This window comes from Podarcis melisellensis (assembly GCF_964234715.1).
Source record: "Podarcis melisellensis genome assembly, chromosome: 4".
Taxonomy (NCBI): Eukaryota; Metazoa; Chordata; class Lepidosauria; order Squamata; family Lacertidae; genus Podarcis; species Podarcis melisellensis.
Genome location: NC_138531.1, coordinates 28945105 through 28963747, shown reverse-complemented (window position 1 = coordinate 28963747; position 18643 = coordinate 28945105). Strand labels below are relative to the sequence as shown.

General features: G+C 41.0%; 1 protein-coding gene and 1 long non-coding RNA gene across 3 annotated transcripts in view; one reads left to right on the top strand and one right to left on the bottom strand.

Moving 5' to 3' along the window:
- The window catches only part of NCK2 (NCK adaptor protein 2), a 71323-nt gene extending 56490 nt beyond the window's left edge, over window positions 1-14833 (top strand). For both annotated transcript variants that reach the window (XM_081907459.1, XM_081907460.1), the window contains 2 exons: window positions 4244-4965; window positions 13400-14833. In XM_081907459.1, the coding sequence (XP_081763585.1) occupies window positions 4244-4965; window positions 13400-13594 (917 nt within the window). In that variant the 3' untranslated portion in view covers window positions 13595-14833. The remainder of the gene's footprint in view (window positions 1-4243; window positions 4966-13399) is intronic.
- Window positions 10218-17586, bottom strand: LOC309367874. Its single transcript, XR_014167409.1, has 2 exons — window positions 17102-17586; window positions 10218-10566 (listed from the first exon to the last, which is right to left on the bottom strand). It is a non-coding gene; the product is annotated as an uncharacterized lncRNA (long non-coding RNA).
- Between the last annotated feature and the right edge of the window lie 1057 nt (window positions 17587-18643).

Here is an 18643-nt window from a genome sequence, read left to right as displayed (position 1 = left end):
AAGAAGAGAAAAGGGAAAGAGGGAGGATACAAAGCCATTTACCAGAGGTAGATCTTAACCCTTGCCTCACCTGGGAGCTTCTCTGGGCAGGAATTCCCTCGGCTTAAGTGGGGTGGGGGAAGAGTGGCAGGTAGGGGGGTACCTACCTAGACAGTGAAGCCACATGTCTCTCCAATGAAAATTGGGAGTGGGCATTGTGTGAAGTGGCTGTGGATCTCCTGCCGCAGAAGTGTAGGACTGCATAGAGTTGGGAGGGCCACCCGAGGGTCATCTAGCCCAGCCCCCTCACAATGTAGGAATCACAGCTAAAGAACAGATGGTCCCCCAACCGCTGCTTAAAAGCCTCCAGTGGTGGAGACCCCCAACAACTTCCGAGGTCACAGAATTGCAGGGTTGGAAGGGAACCCCAGGAGTCATCTAGTCCAGCCCCGGTGGACAGCGGGCACGATCCATCCCATTGTGCAAGGCTAAAGATGCTGCTCAAGGCTAAAGAGGAAGTGCGCAGCCTGTCCGTTGCTCTTTGGGGCTGGGGGGGGGATAATATTTTTTCCCTTGATTTCCCCCTCTAAAAATTAGGTGCGTCCTGTGGTCCGGTGCGTCCAATAGAGCGAAAAATACGGTAAAACAGCTGGCCAGCCTCTCTCCTACATAACAGATAAAATACCAGGGGTTTTGTAGGCTAACAGAAGAGCCACTGCTTTCAGAATTTCTGTTCCTTCATCCAGAGAATACCAAGAGTTTAAATTGCTGAAATGAAGTAACTAATCAGCAGAGCCTGTGAATGTGCAGAAACATGTGAAGGCTTGGTATAAACCTGCTTTCGTTGCAAATCGAGTGTTGCAAACTATAATTAGAAAATGGCAGAAGTCTGCAGAAACAGGTATCTTTATCTGCTGCCAAAATATATGGAATGAAAAGTACAGATTTCTTCATAGCACTGAATGTTGCCAGCTATGTCAGTGCTGCTGAGATGTGTTTGTTTGTTTGTTTGTTTTGGGGGGTAATTGATCAGGAGGCACTGACTCTCGACCAGTGTTAGAAACTCCGATATATAAGCTAGGTGCCAAATGGCTCCTTAAACCAGGGTTACGGTCGCCAAAACGGAATGTCTAGCTGCCATTTGGGGACCAGACGGCTCAAAAGTCCTATTTTTCAGTACAACTTTTTGGTTCCTGAAATTCGTTCTGATTGGGCAGATAAAATACCAGGGATAGAATTCTACAGGATGTGTTGCTAGTGTGTGAAAACAGCCAAGATCCAAGGATCCCCAGGCACGCACCTCCAGATGGTGGATATGTCAGGCGCATCATGGTGCCTGGGCATCTTCACTTGGTCACAAGTGGCTGATAGCCAGGTGAAAAATGCACCTGGCAAATTTTGAATGGTGCTCCTGACAGCAACCCATTTCAGATATTATGACTCCTGAATGCCAAATTCTGAACCAATATTGTAATGTATTTGAAACTTTATTTGTAAGAAGATTCAGTACTAAGAAACGTAATTTGTTATAAGCTTTCATGAATTTTTATTGAATGCATCTGCTCCCAGTTCAGTTAAATGTTGACCTTTTATTTGTAATACAGAAGCAAACATGGTCATGGGCTGCATTCCCTTCCATGACAGTGTGTGGTCCCATCAGAGCTGACCAGAATCCCACCATGGTCCTTGCTGTATGCTAGGCCTCTGGTTCTTGCTCTGCTTGTCATAACGTTGAGCATTTTGCTAGTATTGCAGAAATCTTTACAAGCAGTGAGTTTCCTTCCTTCTCTTCCATGTTGAAAAGTTTAAAAAGTAGTCCTCACAGTGGTCAAATGTTTGCAGATGTCGAGGCATTTAATAGAAGGTAGGTTGCAATCTTCAATTGAAGCATTTTTTCACTATTGAATTGTTAGTTACTGGAACATATCAAGTGCCTTGTTTTGTTGAAATTGGTTCATGGGTTTTTGTTGTTGGTTTAGGGCTGGTTCCTGATGTTAATTGCACTCTCTCACTGTTAGAAGGGACTTGTTATAAATATTTGGAAATCTTAATTGCTAGAAGTGTACATTGAAGTGGAAAATGGCTTAGTCACTGCCATTGAATGCGGAAATAATGAGGTCATTAACCTGAGATATGTACTTTGTCCAATTACTACCCATTCTCTTGATAGTAATATCTCTCCAGTTACCATCTCTGGTTCCTTTTAATAGTGCTGTGTATGTTGATACACAAGACATTGTTCAGTGGCGGTCGGGAAGTTTTCCTCATAGATCAGACCGTGGCCAACTTCTACTGCAGACTGAAGTACTGTTTTCCTGCAATTGTATCACACACCACAATAGCTTGGTTTCTTTGCTGTCACTTTGCCAGCTTGCATGGCCACTGACTTTTAGGCTAGAGGGAAGTCTTTAGTTACAGTTCTTTAGATAAGCACACGGAAAGATAGGAAAGGGAGTTAGCTGTGGAACGTATCGGGAGGAATCACTGACATTTTCCTCATTTAGTTAATGTGACACTTGAAGCTCCGTAGATTAATTTGACAAGCATCCTTGTGTGTCATTCCCACCCACCCCATTCCTCCTGCTGCAGTTTCAGCTTGGGTTTGGTACAGCAGATTTTTGTTTATGCCATTTAGGTGAATAATCTGCCAGAACGCATCAGGTATGTTCAGCTACCCCTAGACAGGCGTTTAACTTGAACTATTTTCGGTGTGTAATTAAGCAGTGATGTGGTCAACCCATAATGGCATGTGCGAGAGACAACTGTTTAGAATAGGATTTATTTTTAAAATACCTTGTGTTTTTGTCTGTTCGTATCAGAATTATTTCCTTTATGTTAACCAAAGCACTTTAACTAGATCCTGTATCAAACTGAAAGCCTGGGGAGGGGTCGGATTCTTTCCCACTCTAGTTGTACTCCAAATATATGTGTAAGATTATGGCTGGATGGTTTTTTTTCTATGTGTTGTCCTTGTTTTTCCACAGTTGAAATCCCAAACAGCGCTTGAATTCTGCTTGTCCCAGATAAACTGAGCCTGCAACCTAATTGAAATTCCATAATGAAATTCGCTACCTTCAGAGGTTTACAAGCAAAATAACGTGTGTGTGTGTGTGTGTGTGTGTGTGTGTGTGTACAGGGAGCATTAAAGAATAGTTCCTGTGTTAGATCTTTATCACAGTAACATTTGAATTTAATATTATTGTTTGAGCTGGTGAAAATTGTATTACTCCTTATGCTGCTAGCTGTTTAATAAATGCCTTGGTACTCTGTTGCAGGTTTTGAAAGTGTTGTGCTTCAAAACAATGCACTCCTGTGGGTTTTATTTTATTTTAAGTAATTGTGAGCTCCTTTGGCTGCTGCAGGTCAGACACAACTAAAAGCAGAATAGGAGATTATTAGGTGCACAGTACCTTTAAAATCTGAAATGCTGTGACATTTAATATCCTGTGTTGACTCCTATCCAGAACCATACCTAGTGAATTGCCCTACTGCTGTACTCTGCAACTGAGATCTCAGTTTGGCTGCACATTAGCAAGTTCCACGAATTTACTGCATGTCATAATGTAGGTCATGTACATATTTTAGTGTCAAAATTTACCAATAAAATGTGCACAAATAATTTCGTATATGTATTGCGCACGATCACACCATTTCTTGGTTTAAATGGTTTTTATTCTATGAAATTGCAGTGGAATAGGTTTGAATGTTAATGGGAGCCACGCAGAACCTTCAGACAACCAACTTTTGGTACCTTGTTTCAACTTCTTTCTCTGCAACTAAAATGGATTGAAAATCGGTTGGTTGCATTTTTAAAGAATTGTTAATCCCACAATGCAATACTAACTGGTTATAAAAAGAGTAATTTCCTTTTCTATGCTGCCAACAATTCTGTGTGTATTCATTCTCTAGTGACTTCGGAAAGAAATGCACTGAAAGGGCACATCAAAGCTTCATTTAGTAGCTACCCTTCTGAGAAGAAAAGAAGCTTCTTAAAAAGTTACTTTTCCCCCCTCTGGCAGTTTTCTGGCATCATAGAACAATTCCTCTATGTCTTCATTATTTTGTTGACACATCTAGGACTCGACTACATTGGCAAAGAAAAAACATTTTATGTGCGTTATTTATGCATTCTAACATGGTGTCACCAGAGGACGCTGTGGAGTTCTGTTTTTGCCAACCTGCTTTCTCATGCAAAGTTTGCAATGTGTTTAACCATGTTTTGTTTACTGCTTTTCAGAAACTTTTATTTATTTATTTTTAACAGGTTTGGGGAAAACAAAGCGGAAGACAAGTGCCAGAGACGCCTCACCGACCCCTAGTACTGATGCAGAGTACCCATCTAACGGTAGCAACGCCGATCGGATTTATGATCTGAACATCCCAGCGTACGTTAAATTTGCCTATGTGGCAGAAAGGGAAGATGAACTCTCTCTCGTGAAAGGATCTCGAGTCATTGTTATGGAAAAGTGCAGCGATGGCTGGTGGAGAGGGAGTTACAACGGACAAATTGGATGGTTTCCTTCAAACTACGTGGTAGAAGAAGTCGAGGAAGCGACTGCCGATTCGCCAAGTTTTCTCAGCTTGAGGAAGGGAGCCTCCATGAGCAATGGCCAAGCCATGAAAGTACTTCACGTTGTTCAGACATTGTACCCCTTCAGTTCTGTCACAGAAGAAGAGCTCAACTTCGAGAAAGGCGAAACCATGGAAGTGATAGAGAAACCTGAGAATGATCCGGAATGGTGGAAATGTAAAAATTCCCGAGGGCAAATTGGCCTCGTTCCGAAAAACTATGTAGTAATCTTAAGTGATGGCCCTACAAGTAACAGTTCCCACCCGCCTCCGATAAGCTACACAGGGCCCTCTACTACAGGACGGTTTGCAGGAAGAGAATGGTATTATGGGAATGTTACTCGGCATCAGGCAGAATGTGCTCTAAACGAACGGGGAGCGGAAGGGGACTTCCTTGTCAGAGACAGCGAATCTTCGGTAAGTGGCACCCATTTCAGAATCTGAAATTTTGCAAAGTGCTGTATTTCAATTTTGCAGTGTATCGTGCAGGTCTTACGAAATAGTATGGAAAGTGACCATTTCTCTTACGCTAAAGAAAGTGACCTACATCTCAGAATACCTTATATTGGTTAAAACTAATATATAAATATATTTGTTATATGCACAGGCAGAGAAAAACAGAGCAAACTAATCTAATATATGATGTGCAGTACATCTTAAAGGAGAAATGCAAATGGAACTTTTGGTGTCATTTTATACTTCAAAAACATTTGAATGCAGGTAGAGGTTCTGCTTAAAGCTTCTACAGCGACTTTTCGGAGCCTATAAATTATTTCGCAAAACAAGATCTTAACTATGCCGATGCACCTGAGGTCAAAACAAAATATTCACGTGAAACTTTTAATTGAGTTGGATTGTTAATACAATTTTCTTGGTTTTGTTTTGTTTCGACTAGAATTATTTCCTTAATACAAATGAAATTCCAATATTGCAGTGTGTATTCTACATGCGAGCAGACTGTGTAAAAGTTATCTCAGTTAAGTTCTCCTTTGCGTCTGGCTTCTTCATCGAAGTAACTTTGAAAGCTTCTAAGACAGAGGCCAGCAACCTTATCAGAGGATGGGCCGGCCGATGCTCGTCCGTCCAAGGATGGGCCGGAGTGTGGGCACACGCACGCTCTTCTGAGTTGGAGGAGCATGCGTGCACACACACTATTTCCTGCGCTCCGACCCGGAAGTGCGCCAGAAATAGTGTGTGTGAATTCGCACGAGTGCTTCTGCGTCCCACATGCGTGTGCACACGCCATTTCCGGCGCACATCTGGGTCGGAGGAGCGCCCGTGCGCATGCACACAGGCACCATCAACCCGGAAGTCGCTCACAACACCGGTAAGAGTGGGGGCGGCAGGGGTCACCATGGGCCACTTTTAGACAAACCTTGTGGGCCGCTACTAGCCCATGGGCCTTAGGTTGCTGACTCCTGATCTAAGAGAACAGCCATGTTTGGTCTCGCAGCAAAGGGTAGAATTACGATCTTAGGCATATTTGGGAGTAATCTTCCTGAAATCTACGCATAGCTAAGGAGTCCTGTGGCACCTTTCAAAACGGACTACAGTGGTACCTCGGGTTACATACGCTTCAGGTTACATACACTTCAGGTTACAGACTCCGCTAACCCAGTAATATTACCTCGGGTTAAGAACTTTGCTTCAGAATAAGAACAGAAATCGTGCTCCGGCGGCAGCGGGAGGCCCCATTAGCTAAAGTGGTGCTTCAGGTTAAGAACAGTTTCAGGTTAAGAACGGACCTCCGGAACAAATTAAGTACTTAACCAGAGGTACCACTGTAATTTATTGCAGCAACAGCTGCCATTGGATGCAGCTGAATAACCTTCAGCTCTTTTTCAGATGGGCTTTTTATTCTCGCCACTTCCTGTGGGTTTCACACAGGCTTTCCCCAGCTACCACTTTGAGATGGACTGGATCTCAAATAACAATGAATGAAAAAGCCAGTGTGTTTGGGTGAATTACAAATCTGTACACGCCCCCCGCTTATTTCTTAATTTGTTCTAGCTACCTTATATCACACTCGAGAATTTTGTTTGTATATTATAAACAGGAGATATTCTCTCATGTGTCAAGCCGGATTACTGAATTTCCTGTATCATTTATCATGTGTGTCTCCTCGGCTGCTGGCTTTGGCAGCAGTTGGTGGTTTTAATAACCATTCTCTAGCAACCTTGCAATTAGCTCTTTGCCCAGGGCAGCTAACTATTTCTGCAGGCAACTAGTTTGCCAGACCCGCTGCACAAGCTGTCCTATGTATGAGCCAGCTGGTAATATTTTCTCAGTAGTCGTGTACAAGACAGCTCAATCTGATTGTTCTCCCCTGCATATTTTTTTGCTTTGGGTTTTTTGCACTAGCAGAGTTACTAAAATAGTCAACGGCCTAGTTTTACTGCTTTTCCCATCATGAGACTTTGTGTGTTCTTTTTTTTGAAGTCATCTTAAGGGGATAGCTTTGCTTGAGTGGTCAGGGCACGAAACTGAGTCCAGCTGCAGTAGAAGCAATCAAGGGAAAAAATTGTCAGGCTTCTATTCCACAGCAAGAATATGGAGCATATAAACAAGAGATCTTATTTTGACCCTTTCAGCCTCCCAGGGGCAACGGATGTGCTTTGTACCAGCCTAAGATTGCTTCCTGGGAAAGCAGGATATTCTCTTCAGTTTGCATTCCCCTATCCAGGATGAATCATTATACTTAGCTTTTTAACTGCTTGTTTTAAAACAAGTAAGGTGAAATAACATAGTATACAATGCCAATAAAAAGGATACAACATAAAGGAGTAAGAATAAATGTGTGAGGATGTACGTTGGCCTGAAATTTACAAATTCCAAGGCAAAAATAAAATATATATTTCTACATTGGTATCTGAAGTTAGACTTTCAGCTTCCTATGAAAGGGATGGCAGAAGATAGATAAGGAAGGAGCTAGATCTTATGCTTGACATGAAGTAGGACTGCAAGATACTGAGGCTCCCCAGAACCTTCTAGGGCAGCTAGAAAAGCAAGGAAAAATCTAAAGGTAAAGGGACCCCTGACTATTAGGTCCAGTTGTGGCCGACTCTGGGGTTGCGGCGTTCATCTCGCTTTGTTGGCTGAGGGAGCCAGCATACAGCTTCCGGGTCATGTGGCCAGCACGACTAAGCCGCTTCTGGCGAACCAGAGCAGCGCACGGAAACGCCGTTTACCTTCCCGCCGGAGCGGTACCTATTTATCTACTTGCACTTTAACGTGCTTTCGAACTGCTAGGTTGGCAGGAGCAGGGACTGAGCAACGGGATCTCACTCCATTGAGGGGATTCGAATCGCCGACCTTCTGATTGGCAAGTCCTAGGCTCTGTAGTTTAACCCACAGCGCCACCCGCGTCCCCTAAGGAAAAATCTAGCCTTGTGCTAATTGCTTCTCACTCATACTCTGTGTTCCTCACCTATAAAATATGAGATTAATTGATTTAACTAGCTGTTCGTGCAGCACTGCTGTAAACCTTTTAGAATTTTGCTCTAGCATCCCTCGTCAGATGTAAAGTAAAATTTGTAGTTGACTACACAGGTTATCCCATTTTGTGATTCATTTTGCTCCTGAGCCAGTATTTCCCTTATGGTCAAGCTAGTGTTCCTCTGGCTACTGGGCTACTACTAAAATGAGGTTGCATTTTAAGCCGTATTTTAATTAACTGTTTTCCCTCCCATTACATTTTATTGTAATTTATATTTGGTGTTAGCCATCCTGAGCCCAGCCCTGGCTGGGGAGGGCGGGGTATAAATAAAATTTACTGCATGTAACAACACAAGCACAGCATTTGCCGTTTTGTTATTAAATCGCTCCAAAAGTATTATGCAACGTATAATATTTGCAACTTTTTGTGTTTAGCACACTTTAACGTACATCCTCTCATTGGTCCTTAAAACCCTGTTGTAAGGTGATTTTTTATTGCCATCCCTTCTTTCGGATAAGAAGAGGGTGAACAAGACAGCAGTAGCTGGCGAGTCCATGGCTAAGATGACATTTAAGTTGCCATTCACTGTTCATACGTAGCTCCAGGCTCTATGCCATTCGTGATAAACTATTAATTAATGAAATTAAATAAATAATATAATTAAAACACTGCCTTTTGTGAGCTTGGGTTTAGAATGTGAAGTGGGGGAGTTGAATCCTGAAATATGGAGGCATCTACAGTCCTTCACTTCCTCCTGGAGTCCCTGCCAGCAGCTCAAGATCTGTGGAGGTGTTAGGAGACCTTAAATGTTTGTGTGTATGCTCTAACTCTGCGCCACGGCCTTTCAAAAGATAGTTGTATGAAGTGGTGAGCATTTTCTATCCATTGATGCTCCCCATGTCTTAGGTCTCTGCCTCATAAATCTCTTCTGCCCACGTCCATGCATTTGCAACCCCCCAAGAATAATCCTTCCATAGGCCTTTAGTTACAAGGCAAATTTAACCTTCCCACTGAATTTCAGACGGGGCAGGAAACCAGCTGTGGCTCCAAGTTCCCAAATTTGCTTTTCAGGCAACTTGCTACCTATGAATTCTCACTTCTCTCTGCTGACTAAGAATGTCACCAGAGTGTTCCAAATACGGAACGACCAAGTTCAGAACCTGCTCTTACAAACTAGATGCACATTGCACAACCATCGTGATGGACAGCTATCAAGAGGAACTTCCTTGAAAGTGGCTGGTTGTGTGGGAAATTAGTCTAAGAATCAGTCTAAGTACAAAGGCAAAGGCAATGTTCTTTTCTGTTGGAAGTTGGACCATGGTATACTTTGGTAGCTCAAGAACTGTCCACTGCTCAAAAACAGAACAGAGAGCTATAGCTGCTCCCTTCGTTAAAATAATATGGGGAGGAAAGTTTTATTCTACATCTTAGAACCACATACACTGGAAGGATCTACAGCAAAGCCTCATACCACAGTTGAGGGTAATTAAATGTACATAGATAGAGGTTAAATACATTTTGACTGAGTGGATTGGACTACAGTATGCAATTTTCAGTGTTTCGATTCTTCCAGAAGTGACTTAGTGCATTACTTTGTCTACAAAATGAGGAAATGATTGAGGCTTTTGCTGAGAAGATCATGGTTATGTGAGAAAGCAGACAGCAGAATCGTGGGCTGGAATGAAATTTTCTGTTTTACCTTAGTCTACAAGAAATAGTGGGAAGAGGTGCAAAATAGGGCACGCATTCTGAAAAATCATAATGTGACTAGCATTACCTTTTTTCTATGAAAAAGTGAGTGTAAAAAAGTGAATGCAGAAAATGTAGGTGCATAAGTAACCTTTTGTGCCATAAAGGTAAAGGGACCCCTGACCATTAGGTCCAGTCGGGGCCGACTCTGGAATTGCGGCCCTCATCTCGCTTTATTGGCCGAGGGAGCCAGTGTACAGCTTCCAGGTCATGTGGCCAGCATGACTAAGCCGCTTCTGGCGAACCAGAGCAGCGCATGGAAACGCCATTTACCTTCCCGCCGGAGTGGTACCTATTTATCTACTTGCACTTTGATGTGCTTTCGAACTGCTAGGTTGGCAGGAGCAGGGACCAAGCAACAGGAGCTCACCCCGTCGCGGGGATTCGAACCACCGACCTTCTGATCGGCAAGTCCTGGGCTCTGTGGTTTAACCCACAGCACCACCCGTGTGCCTTTTGCACCATACGATTTATAATATTCAAGCACTTTCTAACAATTTTATTATGAAGCAATTTCCTCTTACAGTAGCAGGTGGTGGGTTTTCATTGTGTTTTGGTTAATCCTTGTACAATATCATCACACATATTTGTTTAGGTTATTAGGCCAGTGTGGATGGTGCAGGTTGGCTCTTCATTATAGTGCAGGCAGAGTCTTCTAGGTGCCGCTTAGAGGCATTGACCCCTAGCAAATAACCAGTTCAGATGTGCCCTTAAAAGTGCCTGTGAGCTACTATACAACTCCAGAAGCCCAAGCATGGGAAAGATTGCGTGCGAGCCATCCGACTGTAGCAGCTATGTCCAGTGGGAAAAGGAGCAGAAATATCTGCCAAGAGCTGAAACGAAAAAGGCAAACAGACACAAAATATAAAAATAAACACTCTTGGAACAAGTTCAAGGCAGACAGCAGGGAATACGGTAGTTTTAGGCTGCATTTTAACTTCAGTGCAGTATATAGGATGACAGTGCTAAGATGCAAAAAAAAAAAAGAGGTTTTAGACTTTAGTGGAACTATTTGCATTGTAGGGGAAAACAGTAATAAACAAGCTGAATTACTTTTACATTTTCTTCAAGTTTCCTGTGTTACCTAAAATATGAGCCTGTGGTGGGGAGGAGGAGAGCAGGAGCCTGACATTTTTGCAGCAGCTGTTCAAGTTCTTCAGATTCTCCTATTTGACTGTGCTTCTCTCTCAAAAGAACTAAAGTGCCTTTTCGCTGCTTTTTTTAAAAAATGCGTAAGAACCCCAAAAGGATCTCATTTTTGTAGCCTGATGGAAGAAAAGTGACACGTACTTGTATTTTATATGTAAATTTAGGTAGTAAATCTTGGATCTGGGAAGATGATCATTGCTTTAATGTCAGTCCTTGAGTAGGAACTCATTTCAAGTGACAGAAAAGCCCTATTACGTTTTCCCTGTCTGCCTTGCTAATAATTAGGCTGGGGCAGTTGCACATCTCCTGTTCAAGGTATTCTTTCTCTCTCTCTCCCTCCCTTCCCACCCTCTTTCCCAGACAATTATCTGCTGCCACCATAGAAAGCAGCCACAGCACAGTGCTGATGTTGTTGCCCTAATACCGTGGGAAATACAATGCAATTGTGGTGCAGGTGTCTCTGGCTTGCAGTCTTGTTTCCTTACAGCTCTGCCTATAATTACTTTTACTTTAATATTATAAATGGCTGCTCTAAGGCTTTCCCACTGCCACAGTCTTCGGGAGAGCACTAAGGCAGTTCATACCCAGTCAGCGCTCGAAGGGAGGACTGGGGGAGCTGGTCTTTTGCCCTGCTATTCATCTGTCAGATACCTATTTTGACAAATGACACATAACTTAAATTTTTGTTGTCACATAAATATAATATAAAAATTAGGTTCCAGTAGCCAGTGATGTCACTTCTCGTACTTAAGTTATGATTTCCATAAATTAATCCCTTGTAATTTCAGTGATATGTTTTTTTCCTAATAGAATTTGTTGCTGGAAAATGACAGAGATTGTTAAGCCGTTTTAGTTATTTAAATAGAAAAGCCTAGAAATTTTATTGATTCTTCTGAGACATTTGCTTCCTATCTCATTTTCATATTTTGAAACACACACACAACACCTTGGATTACACCAAGTCATACCTTGGTTTTTGAACAGCTTAGTTCTTGAACGTTTTGGCTCCCAAACGCCACAAACCCAGAAGTGACTGTTCCAGTTTGCGAACTATTTTTGGAAGCCGAACGTCTGACGGGACTTCCGATTGGCTGCAGGAACTTCCTGCAGCCAATCAGAAGCTGCACTTTGGTTTCCAAACATTTTGGAAGTCAAACGGACATCCAGAATGGATTCCGTTCAGCTTCCAAGGTACAACTATAACTTGATGTTACAGTTCATGTTCTCTGTCTTGGTTCCAGGTGGTTGTCTAAGAGTACTTATTTCTTCCTGGTGTGGGGAATCAGCCAGAAGTGTGTAGGCTGGCTGTCAATTTAGGAAAATTGGGCTGGATGTGGAAGACAAAATGTCTGGAACAGACAGCTTACAACCAGAGGGGTCTAAATCACTGGAAATTCCAGATTGCCTGGATAGTGTAGTGGAAAACCTCCACCCATGAACCAAGTGTAATCCAAAATAACTGCCAGTAAAATTTATGTTACTGCTTTTTAGCTAAGAGCAATATATAGCTTGGTCGACCTCGTTGTTAAGGTGGGGCTAAATATTTGAAATAATAGGCAATTATCAATTAACACTGTGTTGTTTTTCAGTAGTTACTGCCAATTGAAATTAGTAGGGAAAGAGGTGCTTCTTTATATCCTCCTAATGTAAGCATCCTAAGTAATGGATATATTCTTTTGTTTCTTACCTAGTTCTGTAGCTTGAAAGAAGCTCTTGGCAACCCATGGCTGGGCACACAAACTTAAATGAAATGTTTTGTCTGCTAGTATTTAACACTGCTATTTCTCCTCATTTATACAACCCTGGCTTAATACATTGGCCTTAAATGTGTAAAAGCAGATGGGAAGTTAATTGTAGTAAACAAAATAAATCTGCAACAGAAATGCATATCGGGAACTCGTCTACTTTTAAAAAGAGGCAAAAAAAAGTATATAACATACACACTAAAAAATAAAGCAGGTGTTTGAAACACCCATTCCTGAAGAAATGTTGGCAGCTCAGTTTATGGTGGAATAAGAGACACCGATTTTAATTACCTTTTTTTTTTGGAAGTAATACAGTACTGCAGATGTGCCATGTTGTTTAAAGTTAAATAGGATGAACTGTTAGATCTTTTTATATGCATAAAAGCTACTTGCTACAGAATAAATCAAGAAAGGCCCTCTTGTGGCCATGAATTCAAACGGCATGCTGCTTTAACTAGGCTCTTTCTGCATAGAAATATTTGGTATTTCCGAATTCATATAGACATACTTCTCTTGACACTTGTCGGCCTCTGGCTTTAAACCAACAATGTTTGCATTGAAGGTGCATAATTTATATCTGTATATGGTGCTGTTGAGGTTCTTTTGCTTAACTGAAGATGCTGATTATGATGATAGTAATTCGTATTTTAAAGTACCCAGTGCGCTGAGCCCAGTGGGGGGAAGCTCACTCGCAGCTCATTCACATAGCAGGCTTTAAAACTGCACATTTGATATTATCCTTTAACACTTCCTTTCCTTTTTCTCTTTGCAGCCCAGTGACTTTTCAGTATCTCTAAAGGCATCGGGGAAGAATAAACATTTCAAGGTGCAGCTGGTGGACAGTGTCTATTGCATTGGGCAGCGTCGATTTAATACTATGGATGAGTTGGTGGAACACTACAAAAAGGCTCCTATCTTCACCAGTGAACATGGGGAAAAGTTATATCTTGTGAAAGCACTTCAGTGACGTTGAAGATGGACTTGGGCCTATTGGGGGCCTCTTATAACTTGCAAGCCTTAGGTCCTAAATTCACTTTTATAGAGCAGAGCAGTCTACGCCAGTCTGAGACAGTCTTCAGAGAATGACCTCTTTCTAAAGTATTTGCTCTGTTGATTATATTCTTTCTCTTTTGTTTCCCCACCCCATTTTTCTCTCTCTCTTTTTTTTTTTGTTTTTTTTTTTGCTTTGTCTTTTTTTCCTCTCTCGAAAATTTGGTTGCTTCACGTTTCCCTCAGGTTGAAAATATCACTTAAGTGGCCATTCTTCCCTGGGTTCTACGCTCCTCTCTTCTGTGTACGTTTACATAGTTAGTTCACATAAACAAGGGGTTCTTTTCTCAATTAAAAAACAGTGTTAACTTGTTCAGATAGCTCACGCTGGCAGAACTCATCATTAAGAGACTGGGCACAGTTTGAATGCACTGAACCTGCAGCTAACTAAGTGAAATATAGTAGACATAACAATTGTGGCTGTGAGTTCTGTAGCTATTTTGCTTACCAAGTAGTATACTCCAGAAATTCCTAGTTTCTAGAAGCACTCTTTACATTCTCTACTCAGCTATTACATTGCCTCCTTGATTCTTTGTGAAGAGTACACTAACTAAAGCATTTTGTAATAGTACTTCTTAAACTACTACGGTAAAAATTGTAGTAATAAGAAAACTATCTAGCATACTTTGACATGTAATTGCAACAGAGATGTTTCATTGAAAGTTGATTACTTAGAGAATCATTGAATTGTAATGGTTGAATGTTTTGGTAATCTACAACCAAATGTGCCATCTACATAATGCTTTCTTTTCTTGCCCTTCTGCTTGTTTGAATTAAACAATTATGTATTTAATTCTTAAAGTAATATGTATCTGTAGCTGATTGACACTAATACAGACATTTAATAAACATAGCTAATTATGGGCGGGTGGGGCTTCCAACACATAACATGCATACGTTTTATATATGCATAACGGAACAAAAATTCAGGGTTTACAAACAGTGATGTGATTGGTAGTAAGACACACAGAATGTTATATGAAGAAAATGCTTTCTTTTTCCTTTTCCTTTACTTTTAACCTTCTTATGGTTTTAAATATAGTCTTGATGGCACATTCCTGAAAATTGAAAAGGAAAAAAAAAAAGGACCTTGATGATCCCAGAAACTTGCTTACCCAGCTTTTTGGATATTGTAATAAAAAAGGTATCATGTGAAGATGGAGTATTGAATTTATCCTTGGGTGATGACCTTAAGAGTCCTATAGCATGGTGGTTAAATGTGGTTAAATGTCACCACTTATATACTGACCGTGAGATTTAGGTAGTTTGATCAGATCGGCCAAAACAAATTGCAATGTTCTTCTTGTATTTAAATCTTGAATTCATGCCAAATATATGGACAGTTGCTTTGTTTGATTTCTTTGAATTCTAATATAATACTCACGTTCGGGAACTGGGCCTCTCGCTGCAGTAGTCTTTCAGGTTCTTTTAACTCATGTCAGCAATGGCCATTGTACCAGATGGTCTTTTCTATATGTAAGTTACCTTCTCAAGTTGATTAAAAGCCCACCACTCTTGAATTAGTTCCAATAGGCTTAGATGTCCTTAGAATGGGATTAGACAATTTCACAGGAAATGGGTCCATTTGCTGCAGTGGCTAAATGGATAATCCATATTCCATCCTTATTCCTCTGGACACCAGTTGCTTGTGCAAAGGTAGGAGGACAAACCGGTAGCACAACATGATTGCCTTTTTGCAAGCCTCCTGGAGGCATCTGGTTGGCTAATCTGGCAAAGAAGATGCTTGACTAGATGGACCTTTGGTAGAATCCAACAGAGCAGCTGTGACATTCATCTGAATTTTACTGGGACACAGCTCACTGGAGTCATCTTAGATTCTAGCCCAGAGTATGTGTGTTAAACATATTTAGGCCACAGTAATTTATTCTGAAGCGCTCACATTGATGTTGATAGAACTTCCCTACAGTTGAAGGAAGGCTGGATGTTTACAGCCTTAAACTTCAGTGGTGCTAAATAGACTTGAGTCCAAGTATGATCACCATTCTTATGTGCCACAGCTGTGAATGTGCTCCATTGCCAAGGGTCAGGAACAAATAAATTTTGAAGCCAAACCAGGAAATTGCCCCTTTAGCCTGGCAGAAGCTGGTGGCAGGCACATGAAAATCAATTGACAGGGGATCCTTTTCTCCACAGGGCAAATTTCTTCCACCATTTAAGGACAGGATTAAGCTATACATGCAATAAACACTTTAGTGAAAACAATTTCAGCTCATCTGATATGAATGTGGGTGATCTAGTCTTATGAATGTCTAATGTATTTTGAATAAGTTCATGGGCTTCGTACAGAGGTAGATCCACAGACATTCACCATGGTTTGTTTGCTTAAAAATAACAATACTAGTTTTAAATTGTATTGCTTTTAAGTACACTATTTTCATTTCAATTTTTTTTGTATTTATCTGATACATTCTTTTTGAATTGCTATTTTATATTTATTCAAGTTGAATAGTCTGAGTAAGCACTGTAGTTGAGAATATTTATGAATGAGTAAGAATGCAGTTCACCAAAACTTTGATTCAGCCCTATTGAACTTTATTGCAACAGTGCTTGTGTAGTTCCTTATTAATTATGTTGAACACTTACTTAAAAAAAAAAAACCCTCTAGAGGTTGGGGTACTGAACTCTACAAATTACTTGAGTTGAACAGGATGCAATAAGTTTTATACAATGAGTTGTTGTTCTCCATGTTGCTTTCTATTTCAATACGACAAAATGTTTGCCTTTGTTGTAAAAATGCATTGATTGATTGAGCTCTTGATAGTGAGATGTGAATCCTTTTTCTTCAAATAATTGGTAGCTTAATTTATCACACTTCAAATGCAAAATAAATAGCTCAGATTATTTCTTCCAGTGAGTAACAGCTTGACTTTGTCAGCACTGAATTCAGTAACTGAGTTGAACTGGTTTTAAATTCTTCCTGGTGTTCCTCACCACTTTGGTATCAATCTCAAAAAAAAAAAAAATGGTCCTTTTGCAGGCATAAAGGTTTGGGGTTTTAAAACCAGCCTCTTTTGTTGTTGTTAAATATAGAAACCATAAATTCATTACAAAACATTTCAAGTTATTAAGGTGGCATCTTCTTTTACAAAAAAGAGTTTTCGTGATGGTGAAGGAGGGCCCATTTCACACGTTCAGCCATCGAAGTGGCACAGTCCTTCCCTGCAGTTGCATCATCACAGTTTTCAGATGTTAAATTGGTTTTTTGAAGGCTCCTTGTAGTCTCCCTTCAATAGCAAGTTTCTATCGGAGATGTTTTCAAACCTGTGAACTCCCCACCTGACAATGGAGTTTGTTCCAGCCTCAAGGGACATTGTCTTATTACCCTCCACCAGTTTTTCTCTGCCTGTTGTTTTGTTTGCTTGTTTATTTTGGAACATAGACAAAAAAGAGCTAGTGCGGTTACCTCTGGCTTGATTTACAGTTGCTTTGTGATGGATGGCAGTCTTCCGCTAGCTGCTGGTGATTCTGAGAGATGGTTTTGGGGAGAGAGGTTCATCCTTCCGTCAGCTTTCAGACTGGTTAGCAAGGTGCTTGGCTTGGTTTCAAAAAGAGAAGCCATTGCTCCTTATATACAAACCTATTTCTTTAGCATTTGAACCTGTTCTTCTGACGCGGTGATCCCTTCTTTGACTGTTGCTGAAACAAAGGTGGAGTCGTTAAGAAAATAAGTTTGCAGACAGATTGGTGGGGAGCAATGGAGGTGGAGCCTGAGGCCTCCAATAGTGTCAAGAGGGAGGCTTATTCCTATGCATGGGTTATTTTCTGTTTGTGAACTGACGTCGTATAGCTTAATTCACCTTACTACACTCATATCTTTTTCATCTTTATGCTCTTCCTTTCTTGCTGCAGAATTTTACCAGTGTCAAACAGCTAGGTCAGGCATGGCCAAACTTGGCTGTTTTGGGGACTACAATTCCCATCATCCCTGACCACTGGTCCCGTTAGCTAGGGACGATGGGAGTTGTAGTCCCAAAACAGCTGGAGGGCCAAGTTTGGTCATGCCTGAGCTAGGTGTTCTCACTGGACGTCCACAAGAAAATTATACAGTGAAGGCACCATTATGCCTTCTGCTCACAACTTTAGCAGTGCCTTTACACTTTTGTGTAATCCAGACTCAGTTGTCATGAGAAGCAACGTTGAATGCTATTGCAATGTGATATTTTAGCTTGGAAGTAAATCAGCAACTATGCAGCCAAACATTTGGTATCTTGTTTTTGTGCCCTTCTGCATATGTGTGTCATCATTAATTTTCATTTCATTTCTATACCGCTTAATATTTTTACGAATAAATCTCAAAGCAGCTTATAAAGCATTAAAACATCAGATGAAACAACACAGAATAAAACATTAGTGAAGAAAGTCAAGTATGACGTTGCAGTTAGTGATATGCATACTGCAAGCCATGGTTTGGACGGTAACTAACCATGGGTTCGCCAGGAACAACTACCTTGGAGCCCTCTTGCTTAACTTTTTGCCATGTGGACTGTGTTTTTCATATAGGGCCCTCCTACTTTCCTCCCACATTTTGAGCACTGGGGGTCTTCACATGTGCTCTGAGCATCTCTTTGACCAAATATCTGTAGAGATCTAGTATCCTTGTGAAATGCATTATGCTTCATAAGGTGGAATCACGAGCTGCACATTTTTATCATTTCAGGAATGTGAAATATATTTTCATTTAGCAAACGATCCAGGATTTATGCTGGATTGTAATAATATCTAAGCCTCTAAAAATGTCTTTGTTTCCTTCTGGCATGTGCCTGTCACAGAAGTGAGATTGACAGGCAACTTTTTTGTATGCCAATATTTTTTTTTCCCCTTTGGGTCATTCCTTCGAACTTGCTGAGTTTGTCTTGGAGCATAATGGATTAAACAATACAAATGCTTTAAGGGGGCTGTAAAAGTAATGCATGTTGGCGTCATAATAAAAGAATTGTGCTTTGGC